General features: G+C 37.4%; 1 protein-coding gene across 17 annotated transcripts in view; it reads left to right on the forward strand.

Annotated features, from left to right (window-relative positions):
• Positions 1–21,914, forward strand: part of LOC139964691 (uncharacterized) — a 71,141-nt gene that overhangs the window by 17,207 nt on the left and 32,020 nt on the right. For 16 of the 17 annotated variants that reach the window (XR_011792061.1, XR_011792064.1, XR_011792063.1 and 13 more), the window contains exons 2-5: positions 2,786–3,559; positions 7,698–7,871; positions 9,826–9,931; positions 12,790–12,945. Coding sequence is in view for 6 of the 17 variants with exons in the window: in XM_071966528.1 (XP_071822629.1) it covers positions 3,172–3,559; positions 7,698–7,871; positions 9,826–9,931; positions 12,790–12,945 (824 nt within the window). In the remaining 11 variants the exon portion in view is untranslated. The remainder of the gene's footprint in view (positions 1–2,785; positions 3,560–7,697; positions 7,872–9,825; positions 9,932–12,789; positions 12,946–21,914) is intronic. The other variant, XM_071966529.1, reaches the window with a different exon arrangement.

Raw genomic sequence — 21,914 nt, forward strand, 5'->3', positions numbered from 1 at the left:
GAAATGTCTTTTGGTATTAAAAATAATTAGAATATGATAAAAGTGATTATCTACACAGTTCACAATTGATTATCAATTTTGATCTCTGTCAAAGGTCCTCCTTGGCTCTGTTGCTTCTGTTTTGATAAAGGTTTACATACATGCATGTGTGTGTAGTACCAGCATAACTCAGTTCACTATTAAGAAAACCAAAACCAATCGTAGACATATTGTCCCATACATTGACACTGTATCTGTTCATTGTATTGTGTGTTGTACTCGTATATAAGTGAATTATGTGACAATAGCTTTAAAGGGAATAGATAGTGGTGTGTGTAGGTATTTAATGAAACAGTGCGGGAAGGGTTTAGAGCCTCCCCACTGGGTGTTTTTATCCCAGTAGTGTGATTTGCAGTAAAGTTGTATGGTATGTATAATGAAGTATTTAGTCCTCAAGGAAGTACATAGCATGGTCGGAAATAGGTAGACACATTAAGAAAATGCAATTTTACCCACTAAAATATCTTGGTCCTAAGTACAAAGTTCCATAGTCTCGGATATCATGCAGGGGTCAGCTGTGTTCTAAGTACTGCAGGAGTTTGACAATTTGCTTCATTTGCTAGATATCTACTCCATGCTACCCTAGCCTAATAATTGGTAACATTCTTGCACTTTGCTTCCCCCCCCCACCCCCAACGATCCTCAAAGATGTCACTGCCGCTCCCTTTCCAAATCTTAACATTTATAGTGTTTTTGGAGGGGGCATTAAAGACACTGAAGACTCGCCCCAAACCGCGTGCCGCTCTCTGAAAAACCGTAGCTGTATGTATTGACTGTACACTACTGTTTAATTATCGACAGTAGCAAGCTGTGTGTGTATTTCCTTGGATCGATTGGTGGTGTCTAACACTTCTGTTACACCTCATTCCAAACTAGGTCAGATTACCGGCATCAGACGTTTCTCTGTTGCGCGAGTCCTCACTCCTTTTATTTGTCTAAAATTTTAAATTTAAATTTCAGAGCCTGAAGTCTTAGTCTTCTACCAGATACTGTGATGAAACCTGCAAAGAGACAATTTGCTTGTTTGTAGTGTGTGCAAACTAGAAGTTGTGGACAGTGGCATGAGCAGTATGTGTGTGTTCACTGTTCAGTCTAACTTGGTATGGTAAAGTGTTGGCCTTGATTCAGTTGGCAACTTCATATGCCATAGGGTGTCGAAACAGTGAATATCACTCGCTTCAACCGGTCCATCTTTGGCCCTGAACACTCTAATTTTCTTCCAATTTAGTATATTTTGCCAGAAAAATCAAATTATGTTGTGATATTAAGTGAAGGGCATACATGTATATATACTTTTAAGTTGGAAACTAAAATATTCCAGTACATAAATCTAACCTTGTGATTCATCTTATTTGTAACAAAAAGTGCTCTGTCATGCTCCAGGAGTCGCTGAAATTGGTTTGTTTACAGTGTTTTGCCTTTTCACCTTATGTGTTGTCTCGATCAGCTGGTTCACATACTGTATGCATGGTCAAGAGTCTACTATGCTAAGAGACGTAGAACTTGTTGTCGTTAGGATCTGTAAGCTTGCATTGATCATTGCATTCGGGTAGGTATCTCTTCTCTTTCGGTTTCTGGCCAGTTCCCCAGGGAAGTGAAAGGAAGGCACTTATTGGAAATGTGAAGTGTTTTGGTACTTTACCTGTATGGCTACTGTTATTTACTTTAAAGCAGCTTTTTTGTATTTGTTCAACAATTTTGTCAAACCTAATTATCCACAAGAAGATTGTAAGTGAACAAACTAAAAACACATCACAATAAGTTGTTACAGTAGTTACAGTTAATGCCAAGAAAATCAGTAGACTACAGAAGGTCTTTGACAAGAGCCATCAGCCTAAACAAAAACTGTAGAAAAAGATCTGACATATTGTCCAATTCGAGAGACTATTTCACTAACCATTTCCCAGTGGAAGTTTTGTGCCAAGCACTGTGCAACAGTGCAGTGCTACAGTGCAGTGCTACACAGTACTATTAAAGTGATAAATAGAACAAATTTGTGAACACTATCTCCTCGAGAATCCATCAAGACATTTTCGTCATCAAGACACTGCTTTTAGTGAAAGTCTTCTTCAATGAAAAAAAAAAAAATTGCATCTTTCAAAAATTGATCTGAATTTTTGCTTTTGATAAAGACTTATACCCAAAAGTATCGTTATATAATATTTGATGCATTTGGAGAAGAAAGGTTGCAATTGGTGAAAACACCACTGCTCCCACCCCCAGGACATAGTCCAGTTAAATTTGACTTTAGTCATCACCTACAGTATTTCAATGCACCCTCTCAGATTATAGACTGTGCATGCAGTTTGTAGTACTACCTCTTGATTTGCCCTTGACCCTATAGGTGAAAGAAAGGAGGGAGTAACCCTGCCAAGTATAGAGATGACAGAAAGGTGTTTTATACAGTATTACACAACAAGTATTGTGCTTAGCAAGCATTCCTGGTGTGTGTTTTAAATCGACCCAGTATTAATATAATGGTGTTGGGTATTAACTACTGCAAACCATGCAGGAATTGTTATGCTATGACCTCATTGTGTTATTTACTATCTTAAGAAGAAATTTAGAAAAGTAGAAGCACATCTAAATTTTGAGGTGTTAAGGTTGTGCCGTCTTTTATTAAATCCTGTTACGATGCGGTCCCGTCCATTTTTTTGTTCATCGGGTTCTCAAACTCTTGAGAAAAAAGCAACAAGTTATTCATAACTATTTTAAGATTCTATGTTCTGTTTCATGCTCTTTTCAGATTTCTGAAAATTGAAACTTTGAAGAAAACAACAGCCAGCCATATTCCAAGTGATATAAAGATGAAAGGTTTCAGACCTTGTTGAAAAATCCGCCTAGATCAGCCGCCATTTTCCATCCAAGAAGTGCGAATGGTATTCCATCTGCTGCGGAGAATTCCCTCAACGACTGAGCCCCTGTGGTAGAGAATTGCTTTCTTTGGTTGGAAAAAAGCAGACAAACTCATCAAAATATTTAACATAACAATATTAATAATAAAAAGAAGAAAGTCACGGACATTGTGATTCACAAGTCCTTGAAGTTGCGGTCATATTCCCGGGTGGTCTTATTCGGCTAATTTTGAAGACGATGCTGTGAGCCGTAGAACAATGACGGTTCAAAGGGGCCATGTCTTACAACAGCGCCAACGTCGTTCCTCCTAAGGGCCCGTGCGCCGCGAGTTCGGAGGGGAATCTCGACAGGAGCAGCAGCAGATTAAGCAGGACGGAATCCTGCTTCACCAACGATTCCGATTGGACGTCTGAGCTCTCGAGTTCGTTGGACCAGTCCCAGGAGTCGGATGTATTCCAGAGTTCGTTCCCGCGGTCAGTGGACCAGCTCCCCGAACCTCAGGAATCGTCTGCCAGGACGGCGGAGTACGTCAAGAGTCTGGCGCTCCAGGCGGCAGATCGAGGAGGAGAGATACAGGAGAGCCGAAACAGGCGTCGGATATGGTCGGACAGTTTTGGATCGAAGAGAAGTACGAGGAGCAGAGTATGGTCCAGTGACGGCACAGGTATGTGTAAATTTAGTGTTTCGCTTTGAACATCTACGTCTATTGACAAAAAATATTTAATTCAAAAGTTGCGGTCGAGTAGGAACATGTGTTTGGTTATTATCATGAGAACAAAATGAAATGGTGTAGCCTCACAATTGTTATGCCAAGTACTATATTTACCTGTGTAGAATTAACAAAAGCGTTCCAAATTATGATACTTTCAAACATAAGCTTTCATTTTTCTTGAGTGTTGAAATGCATTTACTTATTAGTAACAAAAAGCACAATGGAAGTAAACTGCTGAGAGATTCCTTGGACTATTGATAAAGGAGATGTAATTTTTTTTTTTAATGTCATGAAATAAATTTCTTTTTAACATAATTTGTTGTGCCGAAGAGATGAATGCAAATAAAAAGGAAAAAAAAGGTATTGACAAAAAAAAGAGTAAAATATGTCAAGTTACTGCACTGTTATTTTATTAGTTCAATTGAAATAATCTGAAATATGATTCAAATTGGATAGAAAGAAGGAGGCGGGAGGTGGGATTTTTGCTGAGAATTGTTTTTTGTAGCTGTTGATCAGCCCATGAGCTAACCTTAAAATACTTGGTTGGTCATTTTTTTTCCATGTCATATATAACTGTTGACAATGGACTATTTAATGCAACAGTGGAAAGCACACTGTAAACAGACACTGAGCAAAAATCAAAACAAGAAAAGATGTGGGGGGGGGGGATGGGAGCCCACAATGTCAGCAAAATATTACCACACAATCTATATAGTAAGTAACTCATAGAATTTTGTTGGTTAAATATTACTTTGCCACAAACAATTTTGAAAGTTGTGATACCAGAAGAGAAGAGTTTGCATGTACAGTATATATAACATAAGAAATGAAATAATTTCTTGAAATGAAATAATCAAGAAGATGATACAGGTATGTGGGAGGTTTCCATAGCTTTCCATAAATGATAGAAAAAATATTTGTTGAGCTTGGGTTGACCTTACCAGATGAAGATTGGAAGAGTGAACTAATTCTATCTTCTATCTTCCCCCTCCCCCTTCCTCACCTCTTCTTCCTACACCCCTCCCTCCCCCTTCCTCACCTCTTCTTCCTACACCCCTCCCTCCCCCTTCCTCACCTCTTCTTCCTACACCCCTCCCTCCCCCCTTGCCCACCTGTTCTTCCTACACCACACATGTACATCCACAAACACACGCACAAAGACCCGCACAATACTTTAAGTTGATCAAACAGATGCAAACTTGTCACCTCTTTGCATTGGTTGCCGAATACACTGTCTACAGTGGACAATACATATGCTGATGTTCAGTGGTTTTTGCCTTTTTTATTTTTATTTATTGAATACACTGAAGGGTTTATTTATATTTGAACTGGTTATTCTTGGAAGCTGAATGACAATGGTTACAGCTAGTTACAGTACTTTGGTCTGCTTTGCAAGTTTGCAAAACAAAACGTTGAAAGGGCTTAATATAATCCTCTGGTTTAGCTTATTCTTCTGTGTTTTGATAATGAAGGTCGATGTTTTTAGAACGTCAGCGATCGTTCATAAAGAGGTTAATATTTGCTGGTAGAGCTTTGACTACTTATTCCTGTGAAGCCTGAAATATTATTGGTTTACGTAAGTACGCACGTTATATAGCAACAGTATCCTTTGCGTCAGTGCCTAAAGGTTGAACAACTTCGACAAAAGCTACTGACGTTAAATTTACGTATACTTACAAAAAAATAAATATCTTCATGTGAACAAGGCTTACTGACGTTCTCCTTTACATACAGTACACAACAATAAATACCTTCATGTGAACAAGGCTACTGATGTCACCTTTACATACAGTACACAATAATAAATACCTTCGGAAGAAGGCTACTGACGTCAACTTGACATACAGTACACAATACATACTGTACCTTCAAGCTACTGAGGTAAACTTTACATACAGTACACAATAATACATACCTGCATGTGAACAAAGCTACTGTGGTTAACTTTACATACAGTACACAATAATAATCACCTTCACATGAACAAGGCTACTGACGTCAACTTGACATACAGTACACAATACATACCTTCAAGCTACTGAGGTAAACTTTACATACAGTACACAATAATAAATACCTTCATGTGAACAAGGCTAGTGACGTCAACTTTACATACAGTACACAATACATACCCTCAAGCTTCTGAGGTTAACTTTACATACAGTACACAATAATACATACCTTCATGTGAACAAAGCAAATGGCGTCAACTTTACATACAGTACACAATATTACATACCTTCACGTGAACAAGGCTACTGACGTTAACTTTACATATAGTACACAATAATAAATACTAGTGTTTGCACGGGTTATCCGGGTACCCGGGTACCCGCCTGACGTGATACTACCCGGTTCCTAATTTATTACCCGAATCCTAAGCAAAGTGTGATTTAAAAAAAAAAAAAAAAAAATTGGCAAACCGACGGTTAGGCAGATTTCCCATTGACTTAGTGTGGTGTTAGGCTACAATGTGGTCGAAGATAACAGCAATAACGAAGGGGCCGTTCGACGCGATACTACCCGGTTCCTAATTTATTACCCGAATCATAGGCCTACGCAAAGTGTGATTGTTTAAAAAAAAAAATTGCAAACCGATGGTTAGGCTGATTTCCCATAGACTTAGTGTGTTGTTAAGCTACCATGTGTTCGAAGATAACAGCAATAACGAAAGCTTTCCATAGATATCTTATAACTACGTCACAATTTCAGCTAATAAACAGATGGCTAGGCTAGACTGCCCCCATTGACTTAGTGTGGTGTTAGGCAACCATGTGGTCGAACGTAACAGCAATTACGAAAGTATTCCATGGATGTCTTATAACTGCGTCACATCTCCAGCAAATAAACAGATGGTTAGGCTTAGCTAGATTTCTCATTGACTTAGTGTTGTGTTAGGCTACCATGTGGTAGAAATTATTATTTATTCATTCGTTTATTTCAAAGAAGGAAAGGCTGACAAGGAATTTTACGCGATGTTTATGGATTATAGACGGGATAACTAAAAAATAGTAATCGCAAGTGGCTTTTTACTAATCGTTTATTCCAAATGCGATCAAATTGCGCGAATCGCGCAATCTCGCGGCTAATGAGAACCCTTGGACTGCATAATAGATAGTCGTAGTAGTATTAAAAACTGTTTAAGAGCTAACTTGGATATCTATATGGTTTGATCCAATACACGTGCACGAGCTAGCATAAGCAGTGGCGGCAGTGCGATGTTAGTAGTAATGCTAATTATAATTAAATTATTTATTTATTAACAGGTTAATGAAAGAAACAGAAGCAAATAAAAATTATTGAGGGAGGTTTATACCTTATCTTACACCTACGTATTTGAACATGAAAACATTGTCAGTAGAGAATATAATGCATTTATTACAGCATCCAATATGTAATTTCTTGAAAATCGTGATACACAAGGGTAAACAAATTTTTCCGGGTACCCGGATACCCGACGGGTAACGGCCCTCGGGTACCTGGTTCCCGATTTTTGGACCCGTGTAAACACTAATAAATACCTTCACATAAACAAGGCTACTGACGTCAACTTTACATATAGTACACAATAATAAATAAGTCACATGAACAAGGCTACTGGTTAACTTTACATACAGTACACAATAATAAATACCTTTACATGAACAAGGCTAATGACGTCAACTTTACATGTTTTTCCCCTTTTATCTGTTCTGCAAAGTTTATGAAAATATGTTTGGTTCAGTTGTGAAAGCTTCAATGATTGTGCAGTGATCATCATCTATGCTTAAAGGCATTGAAGACTCGCCCCAAACCGCGTGCCACGCTCTGAAAAAGTTAACTTTCTGTTGCTTGCAAGTGTAGTTTTCTGCTACAAAATGCAGACAGTAATGAAACGTGATACCTTGTTACCTTTTATCTAGACCTGAGATGTCCATTGTTGCATTGTACACTGTGCTGTGGGTATTGACCGTAGCTGTATGTAGTGACTGTACACTAGTGTCTAATTACCTAAATAATTCCAATGCAAAATGTAATGTTTTGGTTGAGATTTTTTTAAATGTAATTTTGTTTTATACAAGTGTCTTTCTTTTCTTTTCTTTTTTAACAGGTTTTTCATCCTTTTCCAGTACTTTTTCCTCTCTACAAGACAGTCTCAACGTCTCTCAGTGGGTGGAGGAATCGCTAGATAACAATGTTTTTGATACCACGGTAACGCCAGATGCAGACCAAACGTTCGTGGAGGGCCAACAGAATGGAAGAACCCCAATGGGTAGTGACAGGTGTAAGTTAGAACTACCCTTTAAAGCAGCTCTTTGCCCTTTGGGCAACATTTTCTATATGAAATGCTGTACCCAAAAATGTTCAATATATATAAAAGTTGTGCACAATCAGTCAAACCTAGGGTGATATCCGCATTAAAATTTCCACCCAAAGTGAAAGTTAAAGGACAAAGAAATTAATGCTTACATGCAGTTTCTCCACGTTTCATTGCCAACACTTTACTAGCTGTGATCACACTCAAAGTGGTAAAATTACAAAAAATGTTAAATTTTACCTATGAGGTTTGAAATGCAGCTTTGACTCTTAAGTCAAGTTTAAATGAGTGATAAATATTTTGGGGGATTTTTTAAGCATCCAAAGAGTAACAAATGTTTTATCAAAATCAATTATTTCATTTTCGTTTAATTTTAAATACTAGATACATCTCAACAAGAAGCCACTCCTTCTGTGTGTGTTTTTTTGTGTGTTTGTTGGTGTGTTAAACAACAGGCATTCAACGCCTGACCAAAGACCTGTTTCATTTTGTACGGAAATATTAAGATTTGAATCAGATCTATGTACCATGTATGGCCCTGACTACTCTGTAGGTACGGTAGGAATCTGTGACTTTTATTGCTAAATGCTGCCAAATCTTTCTGTTTTTTTGTTGAACATTTTGGGGTCTGGATTTCAGGTTTATGGAAAGACCATTGCACAAAGTTGTCTCTGTGAAGTATCTGGCATTGCTATGGTGATGAAACACAACCCAGTTGCTTCAAATGAGCTTTTTATTTAGTTTTTTCCCAGCAATTTCAACAAAATCTACTGATTATTACTAAAATGAAGTTACAATTGATCAAAGAATGACACCTTTGTCTTTTTGCTTGAACATCAACTGACAGTTGGAGGTGCAAAGGTCATTGAGAAATAAGAAATCACACTCCTGGTCATGTATCATGGGTTATTAATGAAACTGAAATCGAATGCAACAAATGTTAGTACTTTGAACCACAAGTCAGTCAATTTTATATATTATTGATAAAGACAAATGAAATTCTAGACTTTCAAGTCAGTATGTTATCTTGTATCCCAGATGAGGAGGGAATAAAAAGTGCAGTTACCTCTAAATGGCATAGTGTATTAGGTTACCTGCCATTAAACATTCATCATTCATTCCTCTATATAGTTAAAACTAAAGATACATGGCTTTCAGAATGCCTTTAGAGATGGAAAAAAATGTGGTTTTTGTAGTATTTTAAAGTATTTTTAGTCTATTCAATGCAGTATGTAGTTACAGGTAGATGAAAGTTCTAAGTTAAAACAGCATGTAAAATGTTTGCATTGGTGGAATGCAGTAAAGCCCTGTTTTGTAGCTTTTTGTAGCTTAAATTTGAAATGGTTTTCTTTACTTAGTTCTTTACTTAGTATGAATTATAGAAAACAGACATTCCTCACCTATTTACTTCATAATCTTTGTCAACTAGCCAAACGGTCCTCTTAAAGGCTCTTAAAGGCTTGAAGACTCGCTCCAAACTGCATGCCGCTCTCTGAGAGTTAACTTTCCTTTGCTTGCAAGTGAAGTTTTCTTGTTGCTGCAAAATGCAGATAGTAATGAAATGTGATACCTTGTTATCTTTTATCTAGACCTGAGATGTCCATCGCTGCTATGTACACTGTGCTGTGGGTATTGACCGTAGCTGAATGTATTGACTGTACACTAGTGTCTAATTCCCGACGGTAGCAAGCTGTGTGTGTATTTTCTGGGATCGATGGTAGTGTTTAACACTTCTGTTACACCTCATTCGAAACTAGGTCAGATTACTGGCATGAGACGTTTCTTTGTGCGCGAGTCTTCACACCCTTTAAGGGGCTTAAAAGTCGTTTCCAACAAGACGTTAATATCATTTATTTATTGTTTCATTTATTTATTTATTATTTATTTATTTATTCATTTATTTGTTTGGTTCACCTTTCAGATCCCCTTTCAAAACAAAGCAGTTTTTTCGATGACACTACCTCCACTAATGAAAAACTCTCACGAACGCTGACAGAGGACAATCTACGAGAGTCTGTGAAAGAGAAGTAAGTTATTATAAACAATTTGGTTATTCACACTCTGTAATATTTCACATATGTAAATTTGTAATCTCCTACATATATATGTTCTTTAGCTTTCCTGGTAGGATATTTTCTTTCTTAGTACTTTTCTGGTTTAGTAAATCATTCACATTTTTGCCTTTATAACCCTCTTTGCTTGGAAACGTAAACATTACCATGAGGTATTACCTTGGGAAATTTGATTGGCATCACTGCCAATTGCATCTTGTCCAAAACGTCTAAATGGATACCAGACAGTGAGTCTAAAAAGAAGGTGCTACTTTCAGGGGTGTTCAGGTTGCATTAACTTGTCTGTACTACTAGAATAAATCAAAATCTAGTTTTGTTAACTTTGGATATTAACATTCTGTCACCCCACCCCCCCCCACCCCCCCCCCCCCCCCCGTCCTCGGTGGTGTCTTTGGCTTTCTTTGTAGTTTTCTACTGTAAGGTCAATCCAGTTTAGTAAACTTTGATGAAATGCCAGTTTCTAAGAAAAATCAAATTGGATAAACAATTGAAGAAAAAAAAAATTCAATTTTGTATGTACATTTTTTTTTGCCTCCCAGCAATTTTCATAACCAAATAATCTTGCTTCACATCTATGCTTCACATTAATCGTCGGAACAGTACTGAAATTCACTAAATCACCGTCCCATCCCCACTGCACTTTGGGCGGGAGAATTAAAAAAAAAAGAAAAAAAAAAAGGTTGTTGACTTGTGGTGATCGGTCACCAAGGCTGTACAGCATTATAAAAAAGTTAACCAGGGTAGAGTGAGAGTGAAGTGGCTTTGCAGAGACAGGTAAGCTTGTGGCTCCCGAAAAATTAAAACCTGGTAACCATGGGGTTATCCCTACCCACATTTATCACTGCATGGCTTGTGCAAGAGATATTTCAAAAGAAGCATGGTTTCCATTCACACAGTATCCATGGCAACGGGTCCACTATCGGTAGTTATCTTCCACATGTGATTGGTTAATAGGGGTTGCCACTAACTCAAATACCCACAGCACTGCACATGTCTTCCCCGAATCACTGGGTTTTTAGTCATTTTCCAGCTGCAAAATCTTCTGGTCCTCCAAACAAGTTGAGAGTTCCATTTCGCTTTGGAGTAGTCAACCTTGCAACTTGAAAAAAAATCAACTTTGAAAAACATGATATTCCGGAGCTTGAAGTTGTTTGATTAACAACAAAAATGGAACAAATAATGAAATGTCCTTCGTGTATCGGTCAAAACCACACCGCTCTTTTCAAATTTTGGTGATATTTATATGATTGCATCTGGCAACAATGGACGGAATGACGACGTCATTATGGCAATTCCAGCTGAACTCACTTAACTCACTTATTCACAGAGGAAAATAATATTTGTTCGAAAAAAAGTTGCATAACGATAAAATGATAAAATGCAGAGAACATTGACAGCTAAGCAAAAATGCAAAAGATATCACATTTTAAGGATAAATTATGAACAAAGAGATTATTAAAGGGCACTAAAGCTGTTGGAAAAATATCTACAGTGATAACACCACAGACCACCTGATAGAGTGTGAAGTGTTTAGCCAGCCGAAACAGGTCACATTAAATCATATCTTGAACAGGATATCAAGATGGGTATTTTACTCTTTAAGACAATCATCACATTATCTGCCACTGGAATACCCCTTTAACGCAACTAAAGTCCTTTAATTAAAGCCCATATCAAAAGAGATAGAACACCAACTGCAAAAGCATCTTCAATATTTGATTTTCAGATGTGGTTCCACATTTTTCAATCACCAAAAAAAAAGAAGAGTTGTCATGAATTTAGATGTCATAATGTTTTTAAAGCAGTAGGTTGCATATTCAAATTAATACCTTGATGTATGTTGATACTGTGATGCATGAAATATTCAAATCAGATCCATGTTTCTAATCAAAATCAATACTGAGTCGGTACCGTAAAGTAAGTAAGTATGTAAATAAAACTTTATTGATCCCAAAGGGAAATTCAGGCACTCGCTCATAACACAAAGAAAATGTTACAAAAATAGATGTGTATATTGTACAATAAGACAGTAAGAATAATAAGAAAAAGTCAATATATGAGAGTCAACGTAACAAAACCTCATTGAAAAGCTTAATTGCACGGGGTATGAAAGAATCTCTGTATCTATTGGTTTTGAGACACGGAAGTCTCAACCTGCCACTGCCTCTGGACATCTGACTACTATGAAGTAGCTCATAGAGGGAGGGTGTGGGTCCTTCCATACCGCGTCCAGTTTGGACTCGACAAGGCTAACCCCTCTTCAGCCCTCCTTCTTTCTGAAAAAATAGGGAAAACAAAATCAGCATCATTTAACACTTGTAAGCCAAATCACAAGTAGTTTGCCCTCCCTCTCCTAAATATTGGTCGTCCCCTTTTAGGGCCGAAAGAAAGACTTCCTAACCTATGGGGTGGGAGAACATTAAAAGTCGTTATCAGTTGTGAATCGGATGGTCAGTAAAAATTTACTGCGATCCTCGCTTACCTGTCTCCCCACTACCTCAACACTCTTGTTCTACCGTGTCTAGAATGAACCAGTTGGTAGCATTTTAACACTGTGCGCCCTCTATAACCGGCAGCCCCTCCGGTCAATGCCCTTCTCATTCTACCACCTAAAGTGTCCACACGGTTCTCGTTTTTACGCCGATTTAGTTTCGAAAATGAAAATGCAACCTGATGCAAACGCAACCACCCGACCCGCAACGATGCTTGAAAAACTCCTATGGTGCCTTTTCAAACTTTTTGCCGTAACCCTGGGAACCTGCTTTTAGTCTCTTAGCTCTGCAAATCCTTTTCCGATATGTTGTGACCTGCAGGTCGCATCTGGTGCAAAGCCCGACTAACCCCGAGCACGCACATTACACATCACCTATATCATCACCGTTCATCGCATGGAAACGTGAACAGTTCAGGCATACTGAAAGTTGGGAGAGTTCCTTGGATTCCGAACTGAGCCTTAAGTCAGTCACAAGGTTTGTTTGGCAATTTTCTGCTCGTTTCCTTCCTATATTTATTGCCATGTTCATGTTAATTTATAATATCTCATTGCAGTTTTCATACGTCAGTTCAAAATGTGTATTATACATAGCTGTTATGTAAATATAGTTCAACTGTTTTTCTCATGTTGTCCTAGACTATCTACGTATCGTACAGTCACCATATGTATAGCCTTATCCACGCTCCTTCACAATCCCATGAAAATTTATTTCCCAAATATTTTACACTCTAATTTGATGAACCCTTTTACCCACAGATATTCATTTTCCTTTTTTTCCCCCTGTCCATGTGGAGAGTTACAAGCCTTTTGCTTATATGGTTTGTTTAAGACTAATTGCCTGGATTACTCTGTTTACAAATTTCTAACAGAGCACTTTTGCACAAATATTTGCTAATTAAGCCACGGTGCCAGTAGACTGATGCAGTCAAAATAGTTCCTTTGTTTTTATCAGCTAATAAAGTATCCCCTGTATGTGTTATCTTTATTTCAAAGTTTTTAATTGATATGTATTGTTTATGATCCTCCTTTGTCCTGATTTCCTTATATGAACAATAGATAGCACATCACAATGTTGTATTGTAAAAACAAAGGGAAAAAATAAATAAATATGCACAGCCAAGAGGCTCTCGTTAAGCACTTTATAAGGGTGGGGATGAGCAATCACCGACTGGTGGAATACGTGGTGATATAATAAACCTATGAAAATGCCAAATTGGTCATGCTGAAGAAAAATTTGCTAAAATTGGGATTGTTGAACATACCGTAGGGTTTGCAGTTTAGATTTTTTTGTGTTTACGATAAAACATCAAAACTGAAAGCTTGAGCTATTCTTTCATTTTTCATCGTGATTTTTCGGGTTGAAATATAAATATGGCGAATTGAAGAAGATACTTTGAAACAGCTTTACAATGGCAGAAATTTTCCAAGCCTTTGAATCGGAAAAGTGTTTCTTTCTTTGTTAGTATCTCTGACGTGAAAGCGACCACTTTTTTTTATCACTAAGAATAACGGTATGTGCATGTGACAATTTCCCATTTTAAAACTCATTTCTCAACTCTTTTTCACATATCTAGCTTTTTAATAGGGTGTTACGCAAAGCGTAAGTGTTTGTCTGTTTTGAAACTTTTTGATGGTTCAGTTGCCCTTCAAAGCTTTCTTGTGAGATGAGTACTAGTCTTTCAGCATTATTGTTAAACATTTGTCTGTTGTCGCATTTCTGTTTTTCGTTCCTCTTTTCTTTGTTGTTGCTGAGAACGATTGGAATGTTTACCTCGTTGTTAATTGCTGCGTGTTTAATAAATGTCCTTATGAATGTACTGTGTCAGTAGAGTACCCTCAATGTGCATTTGTTTATAAACATACCAACTATTTCATTGCTATGTATAGTGGAATGTCGTTGCCAGTTTTCAACAGTCGCTCTATAGTAGGTGTATGTACACATTTCCCAGCAGGAAAAAATGTCAAATATGATATACACACTTTTCAACTCAGGTGTCAAAGTTGAGAAACAGTAAAAGTTAAAAAAAAAAAAAAAAACACACACATATAACACATACCACCACTTCAAGGCAAATATTTAACTTTATTGTTTTGGGTTAAGTTGAACAAAAAGGCTGCCATTTTGTTTTCAACAACAGAAGTACAGTATATGATGATGTTATATTAAATATCTTACACATTTCTCCTCCCTCCTCCCTTCCCCCGTGACAATCCCTTCGTCATTATGCCCTTGTCCTTCTTTTCTCCTTTCTCTCCCCACCCCCTTACTTCCCATCCCACCCCCTTACTTCCCATCCCACCCCTTTACTTCCCATCCCACCCCCTTACTTCCCATCCTACCCCCTTTACTTGGTATGCCCGTATTAAAAACTTTACAATAAAGTGTAACTTTGTTCTTTCTCGTCACATCAACATCTGACAATTTTTACTTGTGGCCCTAGTTATCCTTCTTTTCCATGCTATTCCCTATTTGTTATTTTTTTTTTCTCTGTATGACCTCATTATTTGTCTCTACGTTTCAATGGTGTAAATTTCTTATGTACTGTAACACCTCACTGCAATAAGGGTGGGTAATATTGCTGTTTGCAATACCTATTGGGTGTATGCCACCTTTGGACATATTTTCTGATTTCCCTTGAGATGGTATTTGTGCTTTTTGGAGGAGCTGAGGGGAGGGACAGGAAAGAGGGGGTGAAGGAACGAACAAATTCAGGGAGGGAACAAATTCCTTTAAGAATCTGTAGTGTGGCTCCATTGGCCGACAGTGTAAAGTCGATTTTTGCTTTAAACAAATATGAGAGGTTAATGCATAAGGTTGTTTGTTTCTTTATACCGAGCTGATTTTAAACTGCAAATTTCCCTCCTTTCTAGTTTTCAATGTTGTTAAAGTCTCAGTACGTGTTTCCCAAATTTTAACTTCTACCTATCCAACCTACTGGCCTAAATGTTCCGTGAAAATGACACCGTTCTATGCAATTTTCATATCAATATTCATTATTTTTTATTGAGTTAAATCTGTCGTTAAAAATTTTGAGCTGAATAAAATTCGCCAGATTTATTAACGAGTCTGTAGATACTACAAACTTCAATTAAAATTTGCAAGCCCCGACCCACTGATCATGCGCCAATCAAATCTCTCTTATTTGCTAATGAGCGTTAGGCCTAGGCATATATTTACTTTCGTAGCTAGCCTGTCTTAGGTCCCTGCTCTTGTATTTTTCTCTCGGTCATACCGATGTAGCTTGCAAAATTGTGTCATTTCCTTCCATTGCAATGAATAAACAGGTGTTTTCAGACGTTTCCTCCCTGGAATTGTAAAAACTGGATGATACGAGTATAGGACTTTGTTAAAATCTTGATCGGGCCGCATGTGTAGACTATTTTGTTTACATTTGTGTAATGAACATGCTGGCATGTGCGGTCGCAGTGATTTTACGGTAATTCGTTCACGCCTTAAAGGCAGCAGAAAATAAACCTCTTTCTTTCGATTGCGACAGCTGTTCTCCATTAAGCCCACCCGGTGGAGTGCATTTGGAATGATAAACATTGAATCTACCTTCGGAAGTTGGTTTTCCGAAATTCGTCAGCAAACAGGATAATTGGGACTTTAATTCCTGTTCCTCGCACCCCAAAAAAAGGCCAAAATTAACCTACAGTGCAACGTTTGTACCAGCTGTTTGTACAACGTTGGCAAAGTCATAAATGTTCAGTGCATTCCTTTGAATGTTTGCAGCATTACCCTGATTTTGATGTCAATTACCAAAAAAAGTGCAAAGCTGTTTTGGAGAAATTATGGCTTTCTAAAGGAAGGAAGGAAGTAAGCTTTAAATGTGAAACCAGATAATACCAGCCATGTCGTCTACTATTTCTTCGTGAAGTTATAAAGTGGGAAAGTAGCAGTGGGTCTTGCGGTTACTAGTGTAGCGATCAGTTCCGGGGTTTTTTTTTTGGTTTTTTTTTTCTGGCTTTCTTATTTTTCTTCGTAACTTTGTAATGTTTAAATGTCAAAGAGGAGAAGTAGAGGAAATATGTAAAATCATTTTCACTGCTTCTTTTCACTAAAACATTTGTATGGGTTTTTCCCCTATGTGAAAGGGCAGTAGTGCTTTTTTATATCATTGATAAGTATGATGTAAGAATTAGCTGTTAATATTGCAATCTGCAAACGTATAAGACATGAACGACTTAGAATCTCAAGGAGGACCGAGTCTCTACTGACCAGACCACCATCCCTCAGAAATGCTAGCTTCGATTATGAACTTGAAGCTTAAGACAAAAATCAACCACAAGCTGTCAAAACTTTAGATAAATTTTCCAAATTGTCTGTATAAAATCCAGTTGCTTTAAGTCACTGCGTTAGGTGTTATTGTGTTCTGCATATTAAAAGAGTGTATCTATGATATTGTACTACTGTTTATATTATAGCAGGGAAAATGAAAAAATTATATTGTTTGAAAAGACTTTTAGATGAGGTGAGTTTGATGGACTAACATAATCTGCTGAACCTTGTGTTATGTGCTGAAACTGTGCTTGTCTATGAAACATGTTGATTTGCTTGGTCCATAAATGATTGAGCCATATGTGTTTGAACACTGCAGACGGGTGGTAACGACATCCATTATTTCAGTAATCGTTCAGTTTTCTTTTAAGCGAATGGTAAAGGATCCTACACCGTTAACTAGTACCATTAACATGACCCTGTAGCCAGCCATCTTATTAGCCCAATATGATAACTGATGATTTGGTGTCTTGACCCTGACTGGATTATATTATAGCTTGGTATATTGGATATGTTCTGATGAGTGGGGTCCTCATTCTCTGGAATCAAGCTTCTTCTGTTCCCCTCCTCTCTTTTCTCCTCTCCCCCCCCCCATCCCCTCCCCCATTTGATTTACCAAATTCTGTGATCACAACCCCTTGTTTTAATTGTAATGTTCTTTTTGCATTTGTTTGTTCAAAATTTGCATAACCCCTTTTCTTGCATTATTTTTATGTCTTTTATTATTATTGTTCTGTTGTTGATCACTTGGGAGAGATCTTGAGAGGTCAATATTTATTGTCTTTGAAGCCTTCTTATTTTAAAATTAACAGGTTTCCAACAATTATGTGAAAGTTTAAGGTCCCAAGATGAGAAAGAATTGTACAAAATGGCTGAAACTTTCAGAGTTGTGTAAACAATTTACTGGAAACTTTCTAGATCGAGATTTGGAAATAAATCAGAAATTTGGATTGTGCAGAAGACTAGGATTAGGACAAAGATTTGAAATGTCTGTCTGCCGATCAACATATTTTCAAAACTTTGATCAAAAAGGTGATCAAAATTTGATGGAAGTTTTCTGTTTGAGAAACTCTCAAAATATGGCTCTTATTCCACTCAGAACTTGCAACTTTTGATGCATAATGGATTTTCTCATGAAGGTCAGGAAACCAGTGTTCATAACAGTTTGCATGGGTTGATGTCTTCTTCTTGTGCAGAATCATTAATTAACGCAGCGCTTACCTGAAGGCCTTGGTACATTTCTCTACACATTGCTTGTTTAGTTTTCACAATAATAGCGTTGATGTGAACTTTGTCATTGTATGTGTTGTCGTATACATTGTTGACCTTTAATGTATAGAAAAGGATAAATGTCATATATGCATAATAAAGATGATTTTCTTGGTAGCCTAAACCACATTGTAAATATTACTGTTGTAAGAAGATTGGAAGTGATACCAGTCACCGGGCAGTTAGTAGATAGAAAAAACATTCATATACTCAAAGCAGCATTTTGCATCCTTTTCTATGGTTTTTCTCAACCTCACTGATTCCACGATACCATAACGACATACATAACTAGCTTATCTATTCAAATCTTACTTCAAATGGTGGCATGAAAGTCGAAAAATTTACACATTTCAACTTTGTTTTTCTCAAAGATATTTTCCGTTGGGATCCAAATAAACCTTGCCCATAATATGAATATTTAAAACCTACGAACGTCATTGGCCAATACGTAATACAACACCATGCTTGATTGTGTAGATTGTCTATGGCAGTTGTACCAGGGAGCTGTTAGAGTCCAGCTCGCTGGTTGTACCAAGTTACCAACTCGACGTTTTGAATCTATGTTTAGCAACGGCTCATAATTTAACCTGCATCTCTGATTGGTTGAATTCAAACTAGTGGGTCGGGGGAATTTGTCGGTGGACACTTTTCTGATTATCTGCAAATTTCCTTAATTACTCGCCAATTAACACTTGTGGCAGGGAAAAAACTTGGCTAATATCTTAGTTTGCTGTTTTGTGATTGATATATGTAAAAAACTTGATGGACTTGTCAAAAAAGTGGAAAACGGTGACAAAACGCAAAATGCTGCTTTAAGTTTTGGAGATCTATGATTAAATCAAGTAAATCAGGAAAGATAAATTTGTAGATCACATGAGGAACAGGTACTTCACATTAATGTCACAACAGATGTTTAACAGTACTTATATTGAAATTGACTCATATACTGACATTGGGGTATTGCCTATCCTAACACACATTTATATCATATGCACATTGACCTAGCCTACTTTACATTGAACAATCAGTACATGTGTTTGATGTTGCTGAAAAACAAGTAAGGCTGATTATCAGAACATTAAATGCACCGTCTGTGTTACAATGAGAAGAAATACTTTGAACCAAAAGAATATCGCATTACCTACTGGAGAACGCAGAAGATGATTATGTCATTTTGGAAATTGAACCAAACCAGCAATGTAAAGTCTACTTAAGTCGAGATATTAAACTCCCATCACAATATTAATTCATTAGATTCAGTACTACAGTTTCCTACTGGTCTGTGTATTAGACTGTGTAATCCAGTCACTTTGATAGATGGACCCCAGCTGTTTAAAGGGGGTCATTTCTCAAAAAAACTGAAAGTGGTACTGTATATATATAAAAGTCCAACCTGGACTAAAAGCAGTTGTCTAAATGATCTGCAACATTGATTTTGTGACTAAAGTCATTTTTTTAATTGTTAAAGCTAATTAATACACGTTTGGGTGTGTCTCCAGTGAAAGGGAAAGTTATGAAATTTTGAAGTGGCTAGATTTGTCATTTCACCCAATATCAGTATGTATACATATTACATGTTTTATGGGTATATCCCACTTGGTGATACTTAATGCCGTTAAATTCCCTCTGAGATGAAAATGAAGTCACCGAGCATGCATGAGCTTATATTTCAAGTCTCTGTGGTTTTATGTTGTCTGAAATATGGACCAAACCACACTGGTTTACTGGTATGTACTCAATGCACAAGCCATCTTGAATATCAGTATGTATCCCAGCAGAGATACTAGCCCAGTATTCTTAGAATTTTGGCTGAAATCTTTATTGGCAACTCAAAAACTGTTAAGGAGAGCTACCATGGTAAATTGTGCCTTTGTCTTATGTTGGGACTGAAAACAATATCCATTGCACTATTAATAACTTGAGAAGATCTGGGAATATGGCAACCAGCAATTTCTGTGTGCAATTTGTATGCTACAATTCAATAGTAAATACGTCAGAAAATAGCATGTAAGAGGTACTCCAGGGAATATATAACAATAGCTTTAGCATTTTTGAACAAATCTATAATATCGTCAGCACGTAAGTCCCATTGTGGTGTCAAGGGCGTACTCCATAAACTGTATTATTTGTCATTCATAGAGATATTACAATGTATTCAACTGTTGGCCTTTTGGAACAAATTTTAAGTTCAAAGTTTTACAGTAAACAACCAGTTTTTCTGAGTCTCTTGACGTAGTTTTCCGTACTTGAACCAATCAGTAGCTTGAAAGATTTCCTCCCCCCCCTCCCCCTCGTAAACAAAGGTCCCAATGAACTATCTATCAATAGATATCATTTGACGTACTTGGGTAATAGCTCTTTTTGTCCGTGCCTTCTTTATTGAAGTGAATTCTTTACTTCTGTATGGAATCATAAGAGTTTCTACAGGATGGCTGAAAATAGAACTATAAAAGGTTGGAAGTGAGCCTAGTTTCAACTACTACTGTACACTTTTAATTGCTGTTGGGTGTCCGCAATACATACTGTTAGGGACAATCAGAGCCTTTGCTGCAGTGCTTTCCTGTCTCCTCACAACAACTGCACCGTTTATTGAGCCGTAAGCACTTTGTAACCTATTAGCACTGTTGCTCTGTTATGCCAACAGTCAGTCAAAAAGGGATATGTGTATACAACCAGAGCAGGTGTGCAGAATATTGGTAGATTTTGTATTTGGGTAGCAATGAAATGGAGTTGAAGTACCCAGGGATGTGCCCAGGATTTCCTGAGTGCGGGGTATACTGCTCGCCGTCCTGGGGGAGGGGTCTAAGGGGGAGGGTTGTCCCCCTCCCTTTGAGAATTTTTTTGATTTTTGAAGGTGCTCAGATGCCAATTGCTGACACTTGTGTAGTTTTTTAAGTACATACACAAGTACTAGTTTTGCTAACAATTTACAATTTAAATTTTTTTTTAGTGAAATATATTACGTACCTGGTAAAAGTTATTAGTTTGTTTCAAAGAGATTTTACAAGGGACCGATTGAGAGCCGTAAGTAAATTTCTCGCATGCGTAACTGATGCATTATTAGTCTGTATGATTTTGGCATAGGCTAGGCCCAATTTATGTTAAATTTGTTAGAATGTCAGGATTTTAGATGAAATAGTGCTGGGCTGGATTCACGATTTTTAAGACAGTGCTTGGCGGTAATTTTTAGTGCTGGGCGGGGCCGCCCAGCGTGGGCACATGCCTGAGTACCAGAAAGCAATAATACCCGATACGCCCCATGTCATTGAGCTGTATTAAGAATTTCACAAAATTGAGTGAAATAGTCATGCTTAGCCATTTTGTTTGGGATTCTTAACATACTAGAGATTAGAAGAGGAATTTCTCTTCATCGGGTATGAAGGAGAGGATACAATTTACCTAAGACCTGAACGGGGAATATTTTTAAAGGCAGTCTGATTATCGGGTATGACTAGATGTTTACATCATGTTTGGATTGCAATGTAAGTATTAAAATAATCCCAAAACAGGTAAAAATGGTACCACCCTCTATCGTTTTGGAGCTACTTAAACCTGATCCAACGGATGGGGAGTTTTACTTCCAAAGCTAGTGTTCTGTTTGCTAAACCTATGCGCATCACTGCTACAGTGTACATGTTCCTCATTCTCTGTTATTTCGGTACATGCTTTTTGGACGACCAAATTTGCCGTTCAGACAAAATTAAACCCAAAAGTGACCAGAAGATATCCTTAAGAATTTGCCCTGCTAAATACTTCAGACTAAAATTTAATTACGCAGATACTAAACAGGTTTGGTACATACTGTAACATTTCGTTGTCATTTCAAAGTCGCCAGTACGCGATCGTCTGACGAATAGCACAATTTACATTACGATTAGGGCTACAGTACTCTGAAT

The sequence above is a fragment of the Apostichopus japonicus genome, chromosome 23 (assembly GCF_037975245.1).
Source record: "Apostichopus japonicus isolate 1M-3 chromosome 23, ASM3797524v1, whole genome shotgun sequence".
Taxonomy (NCBI): Eukaryota; Metazoa; Echinodermata; class Holothuroidea; order Aspidochirotida; family Stichopodidae; genus Apostichopus; species Apostichopus japonicus.